We start from the raw sequence: 24,577 nt of genomic DNA, 5'->3' as shown, positions 1-24,577 counted from the left end.
ACAAATTCAACAAATTCAGGAATAAATTGTTTAACTAAATTAACAAAGTTAAACATTATAGGTGAAATTTGTATTTTAGCTACTTGAGAAAGGATTGATTAAAAAATTTCATGTGATGGTTTGATGGTTAAAGGTATATATTGCCTTAAATGTGGTCTAAATTCGAGTCGTGCTAGTTACGTTGTTCGGGATAAAAGAAATTAAAAATATAGATAGACAACAAAAAAAATTTTAAAAAAAATTAATGTTTAAAAAACTGTTATCCAAAATTTAAATGCAAAAAATAATATTTTTTAAAAAAAATAAAACAAAAAGATTAAAAAAAATTTAATGTTTCAAAAAAAAGGTTATCCATAGTAGACATTTTTGAGATGGTTTAACAACTTATTTTTTATATAAAACTTTTAATTTTTTTTAAAGTGATAAATCTCAAAATTATACATGAACTTTAATGTAATGTGCAATTATGTACATAAACTTTAATTTGATGTAATTATACACGTGAAACTCTAATTGTGGTTCAAATGAATACTTGAAACTTTAATTCTGATTTAATCATACACATCTAAAAAAATAAATACATTAATTTATTTTTATATTGAATAAATATAATTATTTATGCACGCGGTATATAAACATAAAATGATGTTATATCCATAAGTGTGTTAATAATTTACAAGAATTGGTTCATATCAAAATTTCATGTATAAAATTGCACAAAATCGAAGTTCATGTATACAATTGTACATTAAACTGTAGTTCATGTGTAATTTTAGTATTTATCCCTTATTATATATGCTGATTAAATTTGTTAATAAATTTGTTTTAAAATTTTAAAATTTCTAATTAAATCATATATATATTCACATTATTCCCATCACTCACTTTCCCGCTAATTTTTATGATAAAATAAAAAGATAGCTCTTGACAACTCTGCTACTTATTCTTCAGTTCTTGTTTTTATCTATTAATATCATCAATTCCCCTTCTTCCTTTTTTTTTTAAATTATTGGATTTTATTAATTATTTCAAATATTTTTTTAAAAGAGTTAGAAACTTTTTAGAACAGTCCTTTTCGAAAAAAAGAAAACCTTTTTTATGTTTCATTGGATTTAAGATCAAAGTTCAAGTTTTGAAGGTTTGTTTAGAAAAAAAAAAAAAAGATTTGTGGCTGTGCCTTGCTGGTTAAGGCTTCGTTTAGGGTTTAGAAAAAGTTACTTTTCTTGGGATTAGTGTATTTTCAAGCATGGAACAAATTGCTACTGATAATAATACCACAACCATTGATGCTGATCAATCGACAGTGTCTGTTCAAGGGTATTTTAATTTTATCTTATTTTAACTCTTTTTTATATCAATTATGAATATGAATGTGTAAATATTTCATCGTAATTTTTGTTCTAACCAGACTTATTTTGTTCTTTTAGGAGGATTTCGGGTCCTACTAGAAGATCAACTAAGGGAGGTTGGACAGAGGAGGAGGTTAGTATCATTAGTATTTAAATGATGATATGTGCACGATAAATGCCATTAGATGCTATTTAAATAATGAATGATATTCATAAACACACTAAATGTGATAAACGTGACATGATTGCAAGTTGAATCCTTTTGAGTGTTTCAACTTTAGTGACTCTTTTAGTGTTTGTGTGTGAGATTGCTTGAATTAGAAGGTGATTTTATTATGATCTAGTTGAATCCCATTGCTTATATTAACTTGTTGTTTCTTATTAGTTGCTAATGTTAGCTTTGTCTTTTTTAACAGGACAACATGTTGACCATTGCTGTCCAAAAGTTTAATGGCAAAAACTGGAAAAAGATAGGCATGTGTGTTGGTGTTTGAATGAAGTGTGACAGAACATGATCTTTTAGTGTATCATTGTTTACATGGTTTTCCTGATCATTTGCAGCCGAATCGGTGCCTCACAGAACAGATGTTCAATGCCTGCATCGATGGCAGAAGGTTTTAAATCCTGATCTTGTTAAAGGACCTTGGACCAAAGAGGTTGCTATTGGAATGATGTTTTTCCCCTTTTTTATGTATCGGCTTTATATATCAGATAAGATTCTGTCGAAGACTAGATATGGCAATGCTTTATTAATCCTTTTTCCCTTTCGGTCTTTCAGGAGGATGATCTTATCTTTGAGCTTGTGGAGAAGCAAGGGAAGAAGAAATGGTCTGAAATAGCTAAATTCTTGCCGGGACGTATCGGCAAGCAATGTCGAGAAAGGTGCTTGATCACTTGTCGATAACATGATAACGTATAGCTTTGATTCATATGTTGTTTTCTGATATGTACATTTTTGTTTCAGGTGGTGTAATCACTTGAATCCAGATATAAAGAAAACTGCTTGGACTGTAGACGAAGAATTGATTCTTATTAGTGCGCACGGGGCGTATGGGAACCGGTGGGCGGAAATCGCAAAGCTTCTTCCTGGCAGGTATGTGTAAAGTATCCAATGGATATATGCAGAACAAAATCAATGAACAATACCTTAATTTTTCCCTATTACAGGACAGAAAATTCGATAAAGAATCACTGGAACTCCTCGGTGAGGAAGAAAGTAGACGCTATGGCTGCCTCTCGAATTAATGCAGTTGATCATAGCCCAAAAGCAGAGTGCATATCATTAGGCATAAGCAAACCACTTGAACAGAATCTTGATCATGGAAGAAGTATCAGTTTCTTTTCAATGTGTAAAGATGCAAATGGGATAATGAAACCATCTTCTCTAAACATATCTATTAAGAGATATGAAGATCTAACCATCGAAAATTGCCGAGTGCACTCTTATGATCCTCTACCAAGAAACCGTCAAATGCATTCTTGTGATTCTCGATCACACTGTAATGTTACTTTTGGGGATCATGAAAGAATAACTTCGCAGTGCTTTCTTGCAAGAATGCATGCCGGATCTTCATTTCAACCATCGAGTGATTCATTACATGCTCCGGTTTCAGCATCCTGTTTTAGGTGCTCAGGCAATGAGATTCCTGATGCAAATAGTTACATTAGTCTGGAATCAATATTGAGAAGTGCAGCTAAAAGTTTTAAAAACACACCATCTATCATTAGAAAAAGAACTTCTCAAATTAGAACACAAGCTGACAATCACAATATAAATCAGCTTCCTTTATCACCTACAAAGTCTCCTAAACTGGAAAACAAAGCACATCCAAGGTTATGACTAGATCATTAGCTGGTGTCTGGTGATAATTAGGTTAATTTCTATATTTCCATTGGTAGGATCCAAATAAAGATATTAATGTATTTGATTTTGGTGTGAGATAAATGTTAAGTGAGTAAGATGTAATGTAAACAATTTCTTCCTTTCATTACAATATATATATATATTTAGGTTTATTTGTTCTCATGAAAATTAGGATGGGAAATGGAAAACTATTTGTATCAATAAAAGATTGAATATAGCTATTAAAATCATATAGTTATGCTAGATGCTTACTTTATACGTAACTATAAAATAATAATAAGTGCCGGTGGGAAGAAATTTAAAATATTTCAGATCAAATGTATAAATTTTAATTTTTTAATTTTAAACTATTTTAATTCAATGAAGCAACCTGCAAGTGATTCCCATTTTTATTGTTTCATCCATCAGTCACACACTAAATCTAGAATACATGATTTGATTAATTTTGTATATTTAAAAAATAAAAATTATAAAAATTTATCATTCTAAATAAATTAGTTTTTTTTATTCTACGCGATGCACACGGATTAAGTTGTATATATTAATTTTAATATTTTATATTAATTTGTTATAAATACTATGATTAATTCAATGAGTCTCAAACTTTAAATATAAAAATCTAAAGTCAATCTATAATCTAAACCAATCTAATCTTTCCACCTAAACTCATTTCTTAACCTAATATCAAACTAATCTTTGAGTTTAAACGATTAACTTCACATAGCACATACATTACAAAAACATTAATCACAAAGTGATGACGATTAGAGTTGATTATGGGTCGGGTCACCCATCTAGACCTGAAGGCCTGCTCAAAAAGTGAGAGAATTTAGGTAAAAATATAGACACAAAAAATGAGTTTTGACAACAATACAAACGAACCAAGTCAAACTCAACTTTAACATTTTTAATTTGAGCTAAAATTAGAGGAAATTTTAGATTAATTTTTTAATCAGGCTGGCCAGAGTTTAGAAAATAAATTTAAAAATTTAAATCAATCCAGCTTAACTCACCAACTCATGATGTAGTGTAGTGACGATTGAGTGGTGATGTAAGTATAGGAAGAGGCGTTGGCTCTCAAGGCCATGATTCATCAACTTTTTTCAGTTTATCCAAGAAAGAAAGAACACAGTTGAGTTGACATGGTCAACTTAAAGTACTCGTTTGCAGATTGTCAAAGCAATGTGAACAATCTATTAGCTGTTATACAATTTTTCCACCACACGTGATTAAGGAGGAATTACTATAATTTTTAAAAGATTTTGGTAAAATATAAGTGCAAATCACGTTGGTTTGAGGGTTAAAAATAAAAGGGTTACTATAAATTTTCGTTTTTAGATTTTGACATTTAAGTCCATTTTGATATATGTATTTTATTTATTTATTTTTGGTATTTAAACTTGACAATTAGATGGATAGATGAAGTTAGAAAATTGCTTTATGAATGGAGCAAAGATGTATCTTAATTTTTTTTTGGAAGAATCAAAGTACAATTTTGTCTCTTTGATAAATGGTATATTTATCATGGAGGGCTTGCCTATGCCCTTGACTAAGTGCATTTTGTCTCTAAATTTGGATTCCATCAAGATTTGATGACGTGACAATTTGAGATTGTGTCATGTTACCACTCGAATTACCTTAGAATGTCAAATTATCAAATTTTTACATTTTTTAAGTTCAATGATCAGAATGGATCTAATTGTCAAATTCAGGTACTAAAATGAACAAAAAATGTATAGGTACAAAATGGACCTAGTTGCAAAATTTAAATACCAAAAGCTATTACCCAAAAATAAAATGAAGACTTCAAAGTCAAAGGAGGGTTAACCCTTGAAATTTCCAATCAAATGGTCCAAAATTAATTAAAATTTTGATATGACTTAGTTCCTTCCATGATCCGGCTGCACAGCTTTGCCACTTGACTTTAATTAGACTTGTGAATTGGGTCGCTGGAATTGATTTTAAATCGGATTAGTTTAAATTTGATGAATTTAGTTTTTTTTAAATTTAATAAATTTGAGTTATTTTATGTTCAAGTTATTCGAATTTTAAGTTTAATTTTTAAGTCGGGCCGGTATATATTTTGGTTAATTCATGTTCAAGTTATTTAGACTTGAGTCATTTCAAATTTTGAAATTTCTTTACTTGGATCACCTCATTTTAGAATTATTTTTGGCCGGAATGCTGAATGTAGAGTGATTGACTCAATCTATTTTGAATGAAAGCGTTCAAATTTGTGAATATTATAAACTTTTTATTTTCAATTAAAAATTGGCAGCTGTATTTCATTATTCTCAACCAGCTCAACTCCCATCGTTTAACACTCAAATCAAACCGTCCAAATTACTTTAAAAAGTGACCTTACTTGTCACATTGAATTTAAAATTACTTTAACCATTGATATTTTAATATAAAATTTCTATTTCTCACTTTCCTTTTTATAATAATTGTTTTTATACGAGGTTGAGAATTGTTTATAATTTTTTTTAACTCATAAATAAGAGGATGATGCAAATCCTACATTAACAACAATGCCTATGTCAATCAAACTAAAACTCAATTAACCAATAACAATGTGAAATTAAATCAATTCCTTTTTGCAATTAAAATTAAATATTAAGAATAATTCACACAAAATTGAAAATATTTTTTAAATATGTTTTTTTCCAAGACTTTTCCGTGTAAGATTTAAGAAGGAATACGATTCAAATTTTACTTTTCAATACTTAATATTTTTTTTTGTTTTTTAATTTAAATTTAAAGAATTAAATATTTATTTAAGATATAATATCTAATAAATTCGTAATTCAAATTTCGAATATATAATTTTTATCTTCAATGGTAATTTTTTTCCTTAAAATAGGGTTAAAAGATAAGAAGATTTGTCTTTGGCAATATTTAAATAATATTAAATATTAAATTATGTAAAAAATATTAAATATTAAATATTAAATATTAAATTAAAGGTTGAATTTACGGCAGCACACGCCAATATTGAATGACCCAACTATGACACGCTCCCCTTCAAGACGTGCGCATTTTTATATGGGTTAATTCCATCATGATCCTTAAATTATGATCTTAATTTTAAATTGGTCCCAAAATTTGAAATATTCTGATAAAGTTCATATTAATCAAGTCCTTCTGCTAGTCTAGGTATCAACTTGAGAATTAAAGTCGGTTTGGATTTAATGTAAAGCATATTTAAATTATGTCGATAAGATTTTAAACATGTGTCCACCTATTGTATTAAGAAGTTTGAATCTAATGTGTTAAAATCATAAGGGCCATCTTTTTATTTTTAATGTTTAATCCAAATTGTCCATGCAATATGGATATACATGTTTTAAATATGCTCCATGTTAGATCCAAGCCAATATTTAACTCCTAAGCTTACAATTAAGTTCCTAGAAGGCTTTTATTGAGTGGTTTTCGACTCATTCACACAGAGTCGACAAATCCCTCAACAAGTGTGGTATTATTCCAAGTCAGGATTTTATCCCCCGATTCTGTTGAAAGCCGCACAGAGTTCATGTAGTGAGAATGCCTCGTTGAATTGAGCCATTCATGACACACGACCACTACCAAGGAAATAGTGCCCATTTTCCATTGATAGAGTTTGAACCCCAGCCCTAAATGGCATTTAAGGGCACATATGCTACCACTTCTTCTGGTTAGATCAACTGGTACCATCCCTTTCTCACAATGACATATATGCCATAAGTCAGGGGTACCCTACTAATGTCCATCCCCACAAAGCATTCTCGCTTTATGAACTCGTGTTCCAAGCAACCTTTTCAGACACTCAGGCTCTCTGTAGAATTAGAGAACAAAATCCCAACTCAACCCAAGGACAATACCAACCTGTTGAAGGGTTTATCACTTCCAAATGGGCAACATTTTGAAGACTTATCTTAAAGGGGTCAACGTTTTGTAGATTAAAGATCAATTTAGAATCAGAGATATAGTTTAGGGATGTCTAGTAAAATTAACCCTTACTCTCTTTTTTTAAGTCTAAATTGGTTGTAAAATATTACGGTCTGACTTGAACCACCCTCTCTCTTTCCACTGCCTTTCATATCTTCTTCCTCTGTATACATATATATATACACACACATATATGTATGTAACTCTGTCAAAGCTTCAAATCAGCCATAGCCTCTCATAATTTCCAATAAAACCCAATACTTAGAAACCTTTTTATTTTCAATCTTCATTATCAATGGAGACCAAGTCTCGCACTCTAGAGATCACAGTTTTATCAGCAGAAGACCTGAGAATCGACAACAAACCGGTGAAAAAGAACGCGTACGTCGTCGTTTCTGTCGACCCTTTCAACAACAAGGCGACCAAGGTCGACGGAGAAGGAGGTAGCTATCCTTCGTGGAACGACAAGCTGGTGGTGGAAATACCGTCACAGACGCGGTTTGTAACCCTCCTAGTCAAATGCAAGGGGTCCAGAGGAGAAAAAACGGTGGGGTTAGCAAGGATACCGGTGACGGATTTCGTCGGAGGGTATTCGCCGGCGGCTTGTTTGCAGTTCTTGAGTTACCGGTTAAGGGATCCCAAGGGATTGAAGAATGGGATTATTAATGTTTCGTTGAGAGTGAAAGAGCCATTGCAGGATTGTTCTTCACAGGCTGCTGGTGGTGGTGGTAATGCGGCGGCGATAGGGATGGGAATTCCCATTGATGGACGAAGAGATTATGGTGTGGTTACTGGGATTCCAATATGGACGGGTTATCCATCTAATTCGTTGTATTAAATGATCGATAGTTGTAGTGATTCAATTCAAGTTGTACAAAAAGTACACAAACATATTCCAACAATTTTGTTTAATCCAATAAAAAAAAATCAATTAATTCTCTTAATTCAATTTTGAAAGGTTAAATCATGGATTGTCATCCAATGTAATAAAAAATAGAAGAGTTTAATTAATTTTTTTTGAGTTGACTATAAGATTCAATTCGGTGTGAATTAAATCGAGGGACCTTTTTAAAATTTACTAATATTTTAAGTTTGGGAGTTTAAGTCTATTTAGTCGAGTATTTTTTTTATTTGGACCATTTTTTATTCGAATTAAGTGAGTTTTAGTTATTAACTTTTTTATGATCAAATTATATTTAATTAATTTAAAATTTGTGTTAATTGAGTTGAGGTTTTGGATTCTGAGTATAATATTAATTGGTTGTATTTGTAGAAGCCAAGATTAAACTAGTTTAAAGATATATGTCTATATATAAACTCTGTGCACCAATGATTTAGACTCGGTTTGTCATTAAATTTATTTTAGTTAAATATTGCTATTAATTTATGTAAATTATGAAATATAGTTTATGTATTTTGATTTGGTGAGCATAAAGATAATTAAGTAGTTTTTGCCATTTAATTCGCAATAACATTTTTTTTTCGATAATTAAGTAGTTAGGGGTTGGAGGGGTCTCCCCTAAAATGAAAAAAAAAATTCATTTAGACTCTTTAAAATTTTAAAATTAATAAAAATAAAATTACACTTTGACCCTAGAGGTGTTCATGGGGTGGGCCAGGCCAGGTTTGGATAAAATTTTAGGCCCAAACCCAAAAAATGGGCCTAAAATTTTACCTAAGCACGACCCAGATAAAAATGCTAAAACTCGAGCCTGACCTGACTCAGATAAAAATACATTAGAAATGCTAAAAAATTAAAACAAATATTTCTCAACAAATTAAAATAAATTTTAAAAAATATGTATACTTAATTAACACTAAGATAGATGCAACTTAATAAGCAAATGCCTCTAAAATAATAACAAAATTAACAATAAAACAAACGTTATACAATATTCGAACAATAACGACAAAATAGTAGCAACATAATAGTAAAATGGTAGCAAAATAAGGAGAAAACAACAAGAAAATGGCATTAAAACAACAAAAAAATAGTAGATTTTTTTATCCTTTTATAAATTCGGATCGAGCCCGGACAAAAAAACACCTTACCCAAGGCCCAGCCTATTTTTTAAACGGGTCTTATTTTTGTACTCAAACCCATTTTTCAGGACTATATTGTTGCCTAAACTCTCCCACTTTTCGGGTTGGGCCATGAACAGGATATGGCGCCCTTGGGGCTTTCTATTTGATTATATCGAAAGGCGAAATGAATTGGGATTTCCCTATTAGGCCGGGTCATTTCGAGGCAAGCGGATCATTTATGATGAAAAGAATGAGCTTCAAGAGAATGATTCGACATTCTTGAAGAGTGGAACTATGCAGTACCAGGCACGAGATAGATCTTCCAAAGAACAAGGCTTTTTTCGAATAAGCCAATTCATTTGGGATCCTACGGATCCACTCTTTTTCCTATTCAAAGATCAGTCCTCTGTCTTTGTGTTTTCACATCGAGAATTCTTTGCAGATGAAGAGATGCCAAAGGGGCTTCGTACTTCCCAAACATTTATACATTGTGTTATCCAACTATTAGTAAGTTTTTTTTTTGGTCATACGACAACTTTTAAAAATGGAAAGATAGCAACTTTAACCCTCAATATTTATACATTGTGTAATTTGATTTTTTTTTTGTAGTTTTACTTTTCTTTGTGACCTTATCACCTAAAAAGCTAAAAAAATTTATAAGCTAAATTTGATTGAAAATATACCAAAAATAGAAACACTCAAAATTTTAAGATAACAATTTTCATCTTTTCTTATTCTTTTAAAATTAACCCTCAATATCACAAAGAAAGTAAAATTACAAAAATGACCAAATTACACAATATATAAATGTTGAGTGTTAAAATTTTAAAATCAAGATTAAATTGACACATTATATAAATACTAAAGATTAAAGTTGCTATTATGTCAATTTTAAAAGCTACAAGTGACAATTTATATTCCCATTAATAATGTAACGAATTTTGACCAAAAACGAAAAAGTCGAATAGTTAAGTAAACATTCTGTAATTTTTCATAATTAGATGACAAAAAATAATTTACAGGTGATTATTAATATAGTTTCCTTTAAATTAAATATTAAAATTTTTGCTTTTACGGCGACCGTCGCTAGAAACTTTATAGTAGAAAATTAAAAACGCAGCACACGCCAAAATTGAATAGCCGCACTTTGACACGCAACACCCCTTAACCACGCGCGTATTATCATGATGCAAATTCAAATTAGTCCTAAATTTTAAAACATTTTAATAATGTACTGGGTTGATGTCCCATGAAACTGTGTAAATTTTTAATTTCCATGGTTAAAACGATGTTGTTTTATATATGAAATTAAAAAAAAAAACTAGTGTCCTGGGGGCATTGAGTATTTGTATTTAGAATATTAGAGTTTATATCAATTTTTACTCTTTCTGATTCTAGGTTAGATATTTGGATCTACAATTTTTATCATTTAAAACAAAATTGTTTTAGTTCGGCTAATATTGGTAATGTTGTCAGTGTAAGAAGATGTAGATTCAAGTGCATTAAAACATATTTATCTTTCTATTTAAGTGTTGATGAGGAGTTATGAGTAGTTCTAGACATTGTATAAAAAAACCAACATTGTTTAATCAATTAAATATTGACACACAATTATGCCACGTAGGCACTATTACTAATTTTGCTAAAAATCAAACAAATTTGTCATGAAATTGAAATGATGAAGGCAAAACTACTCAAAGAAAAAGAAGAAGAAGAAGTGCTAATTTGTCAAAAAAGTGTAAGCATTAAGGACCTTTTTGTTATTATTCTAATTTCAATTACATGTCTACCTACTATAAGTCTATAACTTTTGAATTTGATTAAAGAAAACTAGTTCCATTAAAAATTACTAGATTAAAATTTGAACTATACGTTAAATTCCAGCTAGCATTTAGTGCTTAAGTTTAGAGCTAGGTTAAGCTCATTCGTTTTTAAATTCAAGAACCAGTTTAAAATCTGACGTATAGTTTGAGGATTTATGATGAAATTAATCCTTTATTATATTCAATAGTCTTGGGTGTAAAATATTCAAGTCTTAACCTGAAGCACCCTCCCTCTTTCTTCTTCCTTTCATATTAACTTCCTATATATGTGTGTATTATGTATATATATCCCTTAGGAGCCTTTCTTCTCATAAGCCATAGCCTCTCAAATTTTCATTAAAAACCCCAAATTTTCTTAGAAACCTTCTTTGATTCTTCTTTGGTTTAATTAATTTAATGGAGACCAAGTCTCGCACTCTAGAGATCACGGTTTTATCAGCAGAAGACCTGAGAAGCGACAACAAACCGGTGAAAAAGAACGCCTACGTCGTCGTTTCGGTCGACCCTTTCAACAACAAGGCGACCAAGGTCGACGGAGAAGGAGGCAGCTACCCTTCGTGGAACGACAAGCTGGTGATGGAAATGCCGTTACAGACGCGGTTTGTAACCCTCCTAGTCAAATGCAAGGGGTCCAGAGGGGAAAAAACGGTGGGGTTAGCGAGGATACCGGTGATGGATTTCGTCGGAGGGTATTCGCCGGCTACTTGTTTGCAATTCTTGAGTTACAGGTTAAGGGATCCCAAGGGGTTGAAGAATGGGATTATTAATGTTTCATTGAGAGTAAAAGAGCCTTTGCAGGATTGTTCTTCACAGGCTGCGGCTGCTGGTGGTGGTAATGCGGCGACGATAGGGATGGGAATTCCCATTGATGGACGAAGAGATTATGGTATGGTTACTGGGATTCCAATATGGACTGGTTATCCATCTAATTCTTTGTTTTAGATGATTGTTCTTTGTAGAAGTAATTGCAAAAGTTGTACAAAAAATACACATATATATATCAACAATTTTATTTAATCCAATCAATTTGGATCAAGTCACCTTATAAAAGGTCCTTTAAGAAAGAAAATTGAAAAATCAGTTTAACTCTCTCAATTCAACTCGACCCAATTAATCATTCTATTAAAAATTTTATTAATTTATATGGTTAAAAGTTAGTCAGTGAGATGTGTATCTCAACATGATGTATACATGGCACACTGTGTATCACTGTTTGATTATTTTATCAACCACACAACGATGGATTTGCTCTTTGATATAACATACAAAGAATAATTTACTTAATTTTTTAATAAATAGAACAGAATACAATCTGACTTTTAGTACAACAACATCCATGATACTTTTACCTCGAAGATGATATTATGTGCTTGAATGATTTAGACCTAGTTGAATTTGTTGAATTTAAAACATGTTTATTAATTAAAATCTTAATAAATTATTTGCAGAATTATTTTAATATAATTATATTTCATTTATATAAATCATGAATGCCACATTAAATATAAATCAAAATTTTTAATTATTTATTTTATGTCAAAAAAATTCAACCATTCAATAAATATTAATATATATTATTTAGATCGATATGATAGAGATATTTGATCGTTTTGAAAATTTACATATATGGGAAATACAATACGATTAAAATAATTTAATAAGAAAAGGAAAGATTTTATAATTAGAAAACTATATGGTATATTATTTAATCATTGTTGGACTCATCAAGGGGTGGTTAAAGGTATTTTTATTATTCCATTAGAGCTATATTTATATTAATGTAAATCCACCGAAAAGAAAAGTAGGTCGTCGTCGGTGATGAGACCAGAATCCACTATCCCCCGCTCAAAATCCACCATTTGTAACGGAAGTGTCAATTTTGAATATGATTCAGTTTGATTTAATTATAAAAAATTAAATATTCAAATTTGATCTCAAAATTGCTTACACATAAATTAACTCGAACAAATCAATTGAAATGATGTAAACTTAAAATGTCCTTAGGGTCGAAGATAGAGTAAGTAGTGGCCTTGCCCTTTTAACCCAAATGGTTAACTATGAAAAACAAATTATTATGATGGTAAAATTACACTTTGATCTTTCTTAAAGCAACATTTTGACTTCTCTTTAGATGTTTTGGCCTTAGGCTCCGCATTTAGTTATATTACCATTTAAACCCTTCAAGTTTACAATGTTATAATTAATAAAATGTCTCACAAATTAATTTCGACCATGAGATTCATCTCTAATCTTGCCTACAAAAATTGACAAACAACTCGAATCGAACAAGGCTAACCAAATCTCATGGATACCTTCTTTATCTTGATTGCTTTTTTAACTTTTTCATTCTTTAGGCAAAAACATGTGAGAGTATATTAAAGGATAAGTTTTATTCACGTTTTAAATTTCAAACATTTGTGGGTTATTTTGTCAACTCAATTAGTATTCAAAAAGGGCCTACTCCACCTTTAAAATTTGGTTAAATTTCATTGTCAAGCTGCCGGTTGCCAACTTAACTTGTCCATGGAAAAAAACATACAAACCGTCATATTAATCAATTGTCAAGTGACGATGGTGAAATAGCGGCTCTCCTCTCTTGTTTCTCGTTATCTTCCTTTGAAATAAAGGATAGTTACATGTATATACATGTTGATATTTCTGAATTTTCAGGGAAAATTTTTTGAAGTATCGTTTGTTCAAAGCTAGTAGACCCTTTAACTCATTCCATATTATTCTTAGCTATGCACGACCCTTCCACACGAGACGTTCCTGCTTAGTCCATCTGTTGCTTGGGGATGAATCCAAAAATTTATTTTAGGGGTTAAAGTATAATTTTATCATTTTATTAATATATTATTTAAGAATTTTTAATGAGATTAAACTGAAAATTTACCATTTTAAAGGATCAAAGTGTAATTTTAACATTGTATTAAATTTTAATTTCAAATTTTTTGAAGGGGCTACAAAGTAATTTTTCCATTTTGAGAGGGGGCAAGGCCCCTACCTACCCCTTGGTGTGATCCCTGCCATTGCCTTTTTAAGCAACCTATTTAGGCACTTGAGCTCTCCGCAGAGTTGAGAGACAAAACATTAGTTTGACTCTAGGACAATATAGACCTGTTTAAGGATCCATGGCTCCGGACAGATGACACTTCGAAGACTTCTCCAAAAAGAGTTGACCTCCCAATCTTTCTTGGTTTTAAAATTTTAGTTTCTTGGAAACAATTTAGATCAATAATGGGAAGTTTCCTTGGTTTTTTCCCCTGAGAGAATCATTAATTATAAAAGAAGAAGTCACAAAAGCTCCAATTGAACCATATTGGAAAAAATGTCTTATCTTAAGAAAATAAGGAATCAGAAAGAACGTGAAATATCATGAATACAAACTACAACATTTGACGTCAGCCACCGAAATGGATCTCTCGAAAAAATGCGTTGGATTAAAAACCAATGATTTTATCCTTCCATAATAACCTGCAAAACTTCATAATGTTAAATCCTAAAATATATTAATCATAATAAATGTAAAGAAACTTAAACATGTACTTACAATTACAATTTAGAGACTATAAATGTTCATATTTGATGTACTGTCCATTATTACAAAACTAATGTGTCTCAGGGACGAGATAAAAACAATAAATAAACATTCCTTTATCTCTAATTTAAAAGTATTAGGAATGATTTTTTTATTTACTTTACCAATTCTTATATTTAATAGTTTTGGGTACAATTGTTTTAATAGAAAACTAAATTTTAATAAATTTTTTATGTCTAGTGATAAAAAAGATAACTTTGAATCCTAAGTGTATGCACCACATTATGAAAAAAAAGCTCTAAATTCTCTGTGTGATGACTGAGGAAGGTGGAAGTGATAACTCGACTGATCGAAACACTAAAAAAGTCTGGTTCAAGGACTTGGACTCAAATGAGAACTGTGACATGGCAGTAGATCCAACCCTAACACCAGGTTTATTTTGGAGAGATATAGTTATGAGCTGAGGGCTACCCAAATCTGGTTGTGATGAAGACCTTGAGTTTATTGAGGGCAACATCACAAAGTCTTTCATTAATACAACCAATTTCTCTGAAAGGGTCCAACAAATTCTTTTAAAAGATATGGCAACCACAGTGGTGGTTAAATTATTAGGTCAGAATTTGTCTTATACCATGCTACAAAATAGGATCTAATCTCTTTGGAAACCATCGCAACAGTTTCATATAATGGATGTGGAGAATGGGTACTTCCTAATTAAATTTCAAAGCCATGAGGACTATGAAAAATTTCTTACCCCGGGACCATGGATCGTGTTTGGGCATTATCTCATGGTTCAACCGTGGACTTTGGAACTTAACCCCCTTCAGGCCTTTCCTAATAAAACTACGATTTGGGTATGGTTGCTCGGTCTTCTTGGTTATTTTTACAAACTGCGTGTTCTGGAGGAAATAAGGGGACTGATAGGTAAGGTCACTAAACTTGATTTCCAGATAGAAAAGGATTCGAGGGGGAAATTTTCTCGGATGGCAATGTTCATTGATTTGGGAAAATCTCTTATATCCCAGATCCTGGTCAACGGTGTGGTTCGAAGGGTTGAATTTGAATCTCTTCTATTAGTGTGTTTCTCTTGTGGAAGGTTTGGTCACATGCAAAACTCCTACCCTAGCTCTAGACCAGTGAATGACGCAGCAAGGGGTATGGACTTGACAGAGAAAAAGCCATCGAAAAAGGAAAAGACAGTGGAACCTACGGAGGCCTTTGGACCATTGATGTTGGTCAAATGGAAATCCATGTAACAGCCCGCTTTCAGTGAAACTGAAACAGTGGTTTCGAGACCCCAAATTTGAGTCCAAAAAGAAAATGATTTTAATATTAGTTTTTGGTTTGCATTATGATAGAAATGTCATATGAAAATTTTGTTAAGAAAATTTTACTGATGACATGTTTAATTGATAAAATGACCAAATTGGATAGAATGCAAAAGTTGAGTTCTAGTAGCTATATGTATCAAATAGCTATGGAATTCAAAGTTTGAGGTCCTCATATGACAAATAGACCATTAAGAGAAGTTAGTAGATAAGGATGATGATTCATCCATGGAAATTTAATTAAATAAAATGATGAAATTGGAAATAAAAGATATTAAAAGATGATAATTGATTAAATGATAAAAATATCATCTTTTTCATCATCTTTTCCAATTTTTTTTTATGGAAACCCTAGCTAAGAGAAAAAATTTCAAGCAAGCTTACTTGGCTTAATTGGGTAAGTAATCTTGTCTCGTTTTTACTTATTTTATATTTTCGAGATCGTAATAACTTAATCTAGCTATCTTGGGGATTTATTTGCAAAGTTATCAAAGTACTAGGGTTTTTCCATGAATGAGTATGCATGAATTATGAAGTTTCATGGTAGAAAATGAAAGGTTGTCGATAGATAAATAACTTTTGTTAAAAGGAATTTTGATGAAAATGTGATTTAGGGATTAAATTGTAAATATATAAAATTTATGAAAAAAATTCTAGTTTTTATGAAATAAATGGGCTACTATTGTTATATGTTAAAATCGGCTAGGTTTGGAATAAGGATTAAATTGCATGAATTTCGTTTTCTAATCCCAGGGACAAAATCATCATTAATTAAAAGTATAGGGGAAAAATGATAATTTTTCCTAAGATGTGCATTGGATTGAATTGAGTATGAAATTATATTAAATTGAGTTAAATTTACTCGTATAGATCTGGATAGACTAAAAACGGAATTGGATCGAGGAAAAGAAAAAGTAACAGATTAGTAGCATACAAGTTCACAAGCATTATCGAGGTAAGTTCGTGTAACTTAATTGTGTAATTATATGCTTGAATTGAATGATATGTATGTGATTTGTGTAATAGTCATATATATTAAATGCGATCAAATATCCGAAAAGTAACCGATAAATATTAAGTCCCGTTTGAATGAATGAAATTCGATTGGATACAGAGTTCCCGATTGGTTATGCTCCTGCATATGTTGCGGACATACCGTAGCTTGAAAGAGTGTCCCGTTATAAGCCCTCTCAAGCTTCCCGTTATATGGTTCTTACGAGCTTCTCGTTAATAGCTTTTCGGAGCATCCCGATCGGTTGTGACCCTACATGTGTTATAGGTACACCGCAACTCTTACGAGCATTCCGTTTATGGCTCTTTGTGAGCTTCCCGATTGGAGGCTCTTTGTGAGCTTCCTGTTATTGCTTGCTTGAACTTCCCGTTATATGGATATTCGGTGCTTCCTAATTAATTGCTCTTCGGAGCTACCCGTTATAAGCTCTTTGTGAGCTTCTCGTTATATTGCTTGGATAAGCTTCCCGTTACATGGCTCACATGAGCTTCCTGTTATATTTCTTGAGAGTGAACTTTCTGTTTATGTGCTTGTAAAAGTACTCCCAAATGTGAATTGACAGATTTATAATAGTGTACACTTTGTGTGTACTACCCATGAATCCATCGAGATTTCAAATGATTCAATGGGTGGAATTCTGACTCGAGAACATAGGAAATCAAAATGAATCATTATCTGTATATACTTGAAAACATATGGAAATATGATTGATGAGCTCATCCTTATTATTGTTATTCGTATGAAATACATGACTAACTTGTTTGTTGAAGTTATGTGTGTTAGGCTATTTGCCAAATTATTTTGGATGTAATTTTATATGCTTACCTTAAGCGTAAATGTATGGTAAGTTAATTTCTATTATACGAACTTACTAAGCATTATATGCTTACTCTATTTTATTTTCCTCTGCCTTATAGTACTTGGAGGCTCGTTAGGTTGGAAATTTGGCGGAGATCACTCACACTATCCACCGGCCCATTTCGGTACAATTATGAAACTAATTTTGGTTATAATGGCATGTATAGGTTAACTTAGCCATTGTTGGCATTTTAAATATTTTGGTTGTAACTAGCCATTGGTATGGCTTGTGTTTGGTATATTTTGAGATGTCTATATATATGGCCTTAACATGTTTGATGTGTGAAATTGAAATGGTTTAATGATGGTAAGCATATGGATGAATGAATGGAGATAGCATAATTGATAAAGTATGCATAAATGTGAATTTTGATCAATTAGGTAAGATTGAATATATGAATACATGTGATGAAATATCATGCATAAGACTTGGTTTTGGCTTGCTTTAAATGTCTTAAATTGGTTAGGGAATGTGTTTAAGTGTTTATGTAGGTGGAAGGTGAAATTGAGTGAGGAATAAGGCTCAGAAATGACCTTATTTTGTCAACACGGGTAGAGACATGGGCGTGTGTCTTAGCCGTGTGTCCCCTGCATCTTAAAAATTTCAAAACAGAATGCTCAGATTTGATCACACGGCCTGGTCTACGGGCATGTGGCTTGGTCGTGTGAGCCATGCACCTAATTAATGAAAATTAAAATTTTCATACGGCCTAGCACACGAGTATATGACTTGGCCGTATGACCCAAGTCAGAGAGTTACACAGCCTAAGACACGTGCGTGTCACTTGGCCGTGTGAGCCACACGACCTATCCACACAGGCATGTGTGTCCTGGACCTTAGAAAAATTTTAAAATTTCGTGAAAAGTTCTTTGAGATTCCGATTCAGTCCCGACTTGTTTCTAATGTATGTTTTGGGCCTCGATGGCTCATATAAGAGATTATATGATTAATTTATTATTAATTTTTGATATCAATGTGAAATAATATGAAATATTTGAGTTTGATCTGTAAACTCTGATAATGCTCTTAAACCCTGTTCCAGCGACGGATACGGGTTAAGGGTGTTACAGTCCAGGCATAATCCACGGAACCATCAAAGCTATGACAAGGAAATAGCTGGAGATAATGCCTTGAACTCGCTGGAAATCAAAACCTCCAAAAATGGCACAGCGACAACTAATTTGTTGGGAATGCATTTTAAAAAGGGAAATTTCTTAAAGGAGAAATGTAACAGGCCGATTTAGACCCTAGTCGAAAAGTGGTTTTGGGACCACAAATTCGAGTCAAAAATATATTTTAATATTATTTTTCGTGCTTATAGTATGTGAATTGACATGTGTGAAATTTCCATGATTTAATTTATCCGTTTGTGTTCTTAATTTAAAAAAAAAGACTTAATCGCGTAAAATGCAAAAGTGGCTAGCTATTTGTTAAAGTGTTTTTTTGCTATGGCTTTTATAGTATGGCGTCCTTATGTTGATATTTGACCATTGTAAGTGTGCATGGATGGTAATGGGCTTGTATTATAAGTTTTATCATTAAAATTATTAAGGTTAGTTTAGTAAATTAGTTAATAATGTTAATATAATAAAACATAAACTAAAAACCATGCATGTTGTTCATATTTTTGGACGAAATTATCAAAGGAAAAGAAAGAAAAAGAGCAAGAAACATTCGGCCATAGTCCAAGCTTGATTCAAGGTTCGTTTTTACTCAATTTTTGATAATTTTTATGTTTTTGAGATCGTTGCTTTGAATACTAGCTAGCCCATGCTTGAATTTTTGAATTGGTTGTGGATTTTGTGATTTGCCATTGTTGATAGTTTGAGATTTTTGTGGTTTGATAATGAAAAATAAATCTTTATTGATAGATTATTATGTTTAATTAAGTGATTTTTAGTAAAAATGTGTATTAAGGATTGAATTGTGAATTTTGTAAATTGAAGGGTCAAAATGTAAAATAAATGAAATATATGGGCTTATATGAACCAATGGAATATTCGGCCAAGCTTAGGTGTGATAAAATTTTGAATATTTTGTGTTTTGTGAAAAAGGGACTAAATTGTGAAAAATGTGAAATGTTAGGGGCTAAAATGCAATTTACCCATTTATGTATTTTTGGATGAATTTGAATAAAAATATGATTAAACAAGTCAAATTTGTATTGAATTAGATCAAGAAAAGAAAAAATTGGATTTGGAACGGGGGAAATCAAAAGTTGTCGAATAGTCGTCCTATTTCGTTCGTCTTCGTCCGAGGTAAGTTCGTAAGTAAATAAATGATGTTAAATTAAATGTATTTATTTTATACATAGCCGAATTGAATTGTATGTATGTATACTATAATGCCGAATTGAATTTAGCATAGAATGATTAATTACGAGTTTAATTCGATTGATTTATGACATCCGAAAGCCGTACGAACCTCGGGAATTCTAATATGTGATATCATGTAAGACCACGTTTGGGACGTTGACATCGATTTGAAATTTACGTGTAAAACCATGTCTGGGACATCAACATCGTATATGATTTCGTGTAAGTCCCTGCCTAGGACAGTGGCATCGTTATTTGAATACATGTAAGACCACGTCTTAGACGTTGGCAATGTACGAGCTTTTTGAGCCATCCGAGTATCCTTTTTGATTCTGAATGGTACAACGGGAAATGATATGGCAAAATCAAATATGAGTTCGAATTAAACGATTTAGGTATGTTTGAGTTATATGAAGTTTGGAAATAAAGATAAGTATTGTGTATAACATGGAAACATGAACTAATCACTTAAATATGATTATATATTTAGGTATTTAAGATTGGGGAGAATACGGCCTACTTGTATAAATTATATGTGTTCTTTGAAAAACTATTTGCTTATGACTTACTAAGTTATTTAAGCTTATTATGTGTTTGTTCGTTCATTGTTTTATAGATTTTGGAAGCTAGTTACGAGTTTGGGGATCGTCAAGGAAGCTTATCACACTATCAATTTCTAATTTGGTATTTTGAAAGCTTGAAACTTTAAACATATGGCATGTATAGGCTAGCATTTGTTTTGGTTGGTCTTGAAATTTATATATACATAAGCCATGCGAAAATGGCTAGAAATGATGCTTATGTTTATGTAGTTTTGATCATGATATAAGTTCATGTTGGGATTTATGTTTCATGGTACTTATGTGTGGTGTGCTTGATATATGAATCGGTTTGATGTAATGAATTGGTTGATGTATATGTTTGAGGTGTAGTTTATTGTTGAATTGTTAAAGATGTAAATGTTTTATCTAGCTTGTGAATTGGCTTAGAAATAGAAAAGAGCACACGTTCATGTTTGGTTAGAAATGGATAATTTGATTATATATAAACAGTTATATGACATGTTGTATATGTCTTGGTATTTGATGGTCAATCTGGTTAGTTTAAGGTTAGATTTTATTTAGGTGTATAATGCGATAGACGAATTAATAGTAGTATGGCCACATTAATTCGATTATTTATTAGTGATAATTTGCTATGTCTAGGTATGCATTCAGTTTTAAAATAGGATAATTTGGTTTGATCACATGATTATGTTACAAGCATGTTTATATACGGCTAGTAAAAGGTAAGACCAATAAGTATATGCCTATGGTATCATTGGTTGTGAATTGATCATTCTATTAATGATAAGAAATGACTTAATTTAGTTTAAGAATGAATGGCAAAACTTGTACCATTTATGTGGTTAACCTTGTTGGCCGATTAGACAAGGAATGAATTTAGAAAGCATTTGTAATTTTGGCATGATGCATAGCTCTTGAAAATTTGGTACGTTTGATTCAAAAAATGTATTTAGGAAATGGCTAATATTAGTCAAATGAGTAATGCATGAATGGAATATAGTTTTATATGGTAACTTCTAGCTGAATAGAGGGTAGAATGAATGGCAATGTGTGCACATGATCATGCTTGAATGATTTATTTCGATGTGGTTAAATGTGCATAAGATTTTAATGTTTAATGAAATATGCTTGATCATATTATGGAGTGTTTAATGCTGCATTTGCTTATGGACATTAAGCCGTGTATAAGCATGTACAGAACTATGAAGTAAAGTGTTTAATTTATGTTAGGTATTCGAATACTATTAAGGTGATGTGCATATGATTCGAGTTATGTGTTTTGTAAAGCATGTATATATTGTGTAGCTTTGAGGCATGTTTATTTGTTTGAAAACATGATTATATACATGGTATGGATTTGGGTAAATTTTCTAAGGTATGATTTGTATTTGTAATATGAGTAATAATGTATGTTTAACATTTAATTAGCTATATGCTTTATATATATAAATATGACTTGTATGAGCTTTGATCTGACAAGTAATGCCTAGTAACCCTAATCCGACGACGGATACGGGTTAGGGGTGTTACAAGAAAATGCAAGGAATATTGTTTAAGGTTAATAATATAGTTGAGCCCTTGACCAAAATGACTCGTGTTGGGTAAATTAACTTCGAATGGGCTAGATGTCTCAAATAGAAGTGACAATGTGGTGGACTTGGGGCCTGGAAAAAATAATTTGAATTTTTTAAAGGGTGCATTAATGAAAGGGCCAGCTTCGGGGCATATGACTCAGATGGAAGGGTTTGCTTTGGGTATTAACGAAATAAGGGGACAACATTTAAGACTGGGCCCTTGATTCGGTCCAAGACATTAACAAATAGGTTTATCCTAGCTCTTGTTCTCATTCTGCTTGCCATGATTTTTCTCCTTCTTTTTCTATTGTAGGGGAAATTCCATTGGGATTTGAGACACCCATACAGGCCAAGAAAAATGACAAAATTATCGCACATATTAACCCAGCCTTCGAAGGCCCCGAAAAGGTTGAAATTCCTCTCACCGAAGATGTACTCAATCCTGGGAAGCACACTGCCGTAATATTCAAGGATAACCAGCACCTAAATTCCAAAAATTCTGCTGGAAATCAAAATACAGTAGTATTGGGAGCAAACAATCCAGGAAAAAGGATAGGAAGAATGGTGGTAAATTTATTATTGGACGAGAAAGTGAGAAATCAAGTAATGCTTTAAAAGGACGTGGAAGTCATTTCAAATCTTCAGGGAGTCGTTTAAAAGGATGTTGGAAGGATCCTTGGATTCCAAACATAATGCCTTTGATTAAGTTTATTCCAGTTAATATTAATTTTGATGCTGATTGTTTGCTTAGTGATATGGTCACGGAGAAAAGTACATGGAACCTTGATCTTTTGCAGGTCAGAAGATGTTATTCAACACATTGTGGGCATTCCTCCTCCATATCCATCTAAGGGTCCTGATAGACTTTCTTGGCGTCACACTTTGACAAGAGCTTTCTCCATTAAAAGTGCCTATAAGATGATGAAAGAAGATTCTTGGGACATAGATATAAGAAATGGGAAAAGGCATGGAAGCTGTCATGTAACAGCCCGATTTTGACCTTATTCGAAATGGTGGTTTTGGGACCACGAATTTGAGTTAGAAAAATATTTAAATATTATTGTCTTATACTGTGTGAATTTATATCCATAAAATTTTCGTGTTTTAATTTTGTCGTTTGAGTGTTGATTTAATAAAAAGGGCTTAATTGCGTAAAATGTAAAAGGGACGTTCTATTTGTTAAAGTACTAATTAGCTATGGTTTATTAATTGTTAAGTCCTTAAAAGGAAATTAGGCCACTATATATGTTAATGGACGATAATGGCATGCATTATGTGGTTTTCTTATTACATTACCAAGGTTAAAGTTGCAAAATGCATATTATTATGTATTATAATAAAACATAAATTAAAAATCCATGCATTAGTGCTTAGCGAATATAGAAAAGAAAAAGAAAAAAAAAGAACAACAAGGTTCGGCCACTTCTAGGTCTAATTAAGGTATGTAATTTGTTTGATTTTTGATAATTTCTACGTTTTTGAAATCGTTGCTTAGAATACTACTCGACCCATGCTTGAATTTTTGAATTTGATGATGATTTTGTGTTTTTCCATTGTTGAAAGCTTGTGATTTTTATTGTTTGATGCTAGAAAATAAAATATATGAAATGGATAAACATATGTTGTATTTGAATTTTTGATGATTTTGAGTAATTAGGGCTAAATTGCAAAAAAAATAAATTGAGGGACTAAAATGTGAAATAAATGAAATGCATGGACTTATATGAGCTTAGTGAATATTCGGCCAAGCTATTGTGCAATGAAATTTTGTTTATTTTGTATTTTGCTAAATAGGGACTAATTTGTGAAAAATGTGAAATGTTAGGGGAAAAAGTGTAATTTGGCCATTTATGTGTGTTTGGATAAATTTGATTGAATATGTGATTAAATAAGTTTAAATTATACTAATTTAGATCAAGAAAAGAAGAAATCGAAATTGGATCGGGGAAATCTAAAGTTGTGGAATAGTCGTCCCAGTTCACCCGTCTTCGTCCGAGGTAAGTCTATAGGCAAATAAACGTTGTTAATTTTGATTATATATAAACTTAATATGCTGATATGAATTTTATGAGTTTATAATTGTGATAGCCTAATATGATTATGCATAGAAATAATATGTTCAAATTTGATTCGATCGAATTACGACGTCTGAAAATCTTGTACGAACCAAAGTAATTTCGATAAGTGTTTTCGAGTAAGACTCTGTGTGGGACAGTGGCATCGCTATGTGAATGCATGTAAGACCACATGTGGGAAGTTGGCATTATACGATAAATGTGATTATTCAAGCACTCTATTTAATTTCGAATGGTTCAACGGGAAATGATAAGTGTGATCGAATATGTTAAACGAGCTAAAATGATTAGGTATGTGATAGTGGTTTACCTAATTGGTAAT

The 24,577-nt window shown here is 31.7% G+C and overlaps 4 protein-coding genes across 4 annotated transcripts; all 4 read left to right on the top strand.

Annotated features, from left to right (window-relative positions):
- Positions 1–1,113: 1,113 nt before the first annotated feature.
- On the top strand, positions 1,114–2,102 carry LOC107942240 (transcription factor MYB3R-1). Its single transcript, XM_041107991.1, has 5 exons — positions 1,114–1,317; positions 1,428–1,482; positions 1,766–1,823; positions 1,911–2,005; positions 2,061–2,102. Exons 1-5 carry the CDS (start codon positions 1,247–1,249, stop codon positions 2,100–2,102), a joined length of 321 nt encoding a protein of 106 aa, XP_040963925.1. The 5' UTR covers positions 1,114–1,246.
- Positions 2,103–7,273: 5,171 nt separating this feature from the next.
- On the top strand, positions 7,274–8,084 carry LOC107945649 (BON1-associated protein 2). The gene has a single exon (XM_016879730.2). It carries the CDS (start codon positions 7,436–7,438, stop codon positions 7,976–7,978), a length of 543 nt encoding a protein of 180 aa, XP_016735219.1. The 5' UTR covers positions 7,274–7,435; the 3' UTR covers positions 7,979–8,084.
- A 3,179-nt stretch (positions 8,085–11,263) lies between these two features.
- Positions 11,264–12,010, top strand: LOC107945648 (BON1-associated protein 2). The gene has a single exon (XM_016879729.2). The coding sequence runs from the start codon at positions 11,385–11,387 to the stop codon at positions 11,928–11,930; it is 546 nt and encodes a 181-aa protein (XP_016735218.1). The 5' UTR covers positions 11,264–11,384; the 3' UTR covers positions 11,931–12,010.
- A 3,202-nt stretch (positions 12,011–15,212) lies between these two features.
- LOC107942228 (uncharacterized) lies at positions 15,213–15,782 on the top strand. The gene has a single exon (XM_016875866.1). The coding sequence runs from the start codon at positions 15,213–15,215 to the stop codon at positions 15,780–15,782; it is 570 nt and encodes a 189-aa protein (XP_016731355.1).
- Positions 15,783–24,577: the final 8,795 nt, after the last annotated feature.

Source organism: Gossypium hirsutum, chromosome D12 (genome assembly GCF_007990345.1).
Source record: "Gossypium hirsutum isolate 1008001.06 chromosome D12, Gossypium_hirsutum_v2.1, whole genome shotgun sequence".
Classification (NCBI taxonomy): Eukaryota; Viridiplantae; Streptophyta; class Magnoliopsida; order Malvales; family Malvaceae; genus Gossypium; species Gossypium hirsutum.
The sequence above is the reverse complement of the archived record's forward strand: the minus strand, read 5'-3'. Positions and strand labels throughout refer to the sequence as shown.

Coding starts and splice junctions, on each gene's coding strand:
- LOC107942240 (XM_041107991.1), top strand. CDS start 1,247: ATGGAACAAATTGCTACTGATAATAATACCACAACCATTGATGCTGAT. Junction 1,318..1,427: donor TCGACAGTGTCTGTTCAAGG/GTATTTTAATTT, acceptor TTGTTCTTTTAG/GAGGATTTCGGGTCCTACTA. Junction 1,824..1,910: donor CAAAAACTGGAAAAAGATAG/GCATGTGTGTTG, acceptor GATCATTTGCAG/CCGAATCGGTGCCTCACAGA.
- LOC107945649 (XM_016879730.2), top strand. CDS start 7,436: ATGGAGACCAAGTCTCGCACTCTAGAGATCACAGTTTTATCAGCAGAA.
- LOC107945648 (XM_016879729.2), top strand. CDS start 11,385: ATGGAGACCAAGTCTCGCACTCTAGAGATCACGGTTTTATCAGCAGAA.
- LOC107942228 (XM_016875866.1), top strand. CDS start 15,213: ATGGATGTGGAGAATGGGTACTTCCTAATTAAATTTCAAAGCCATGAG.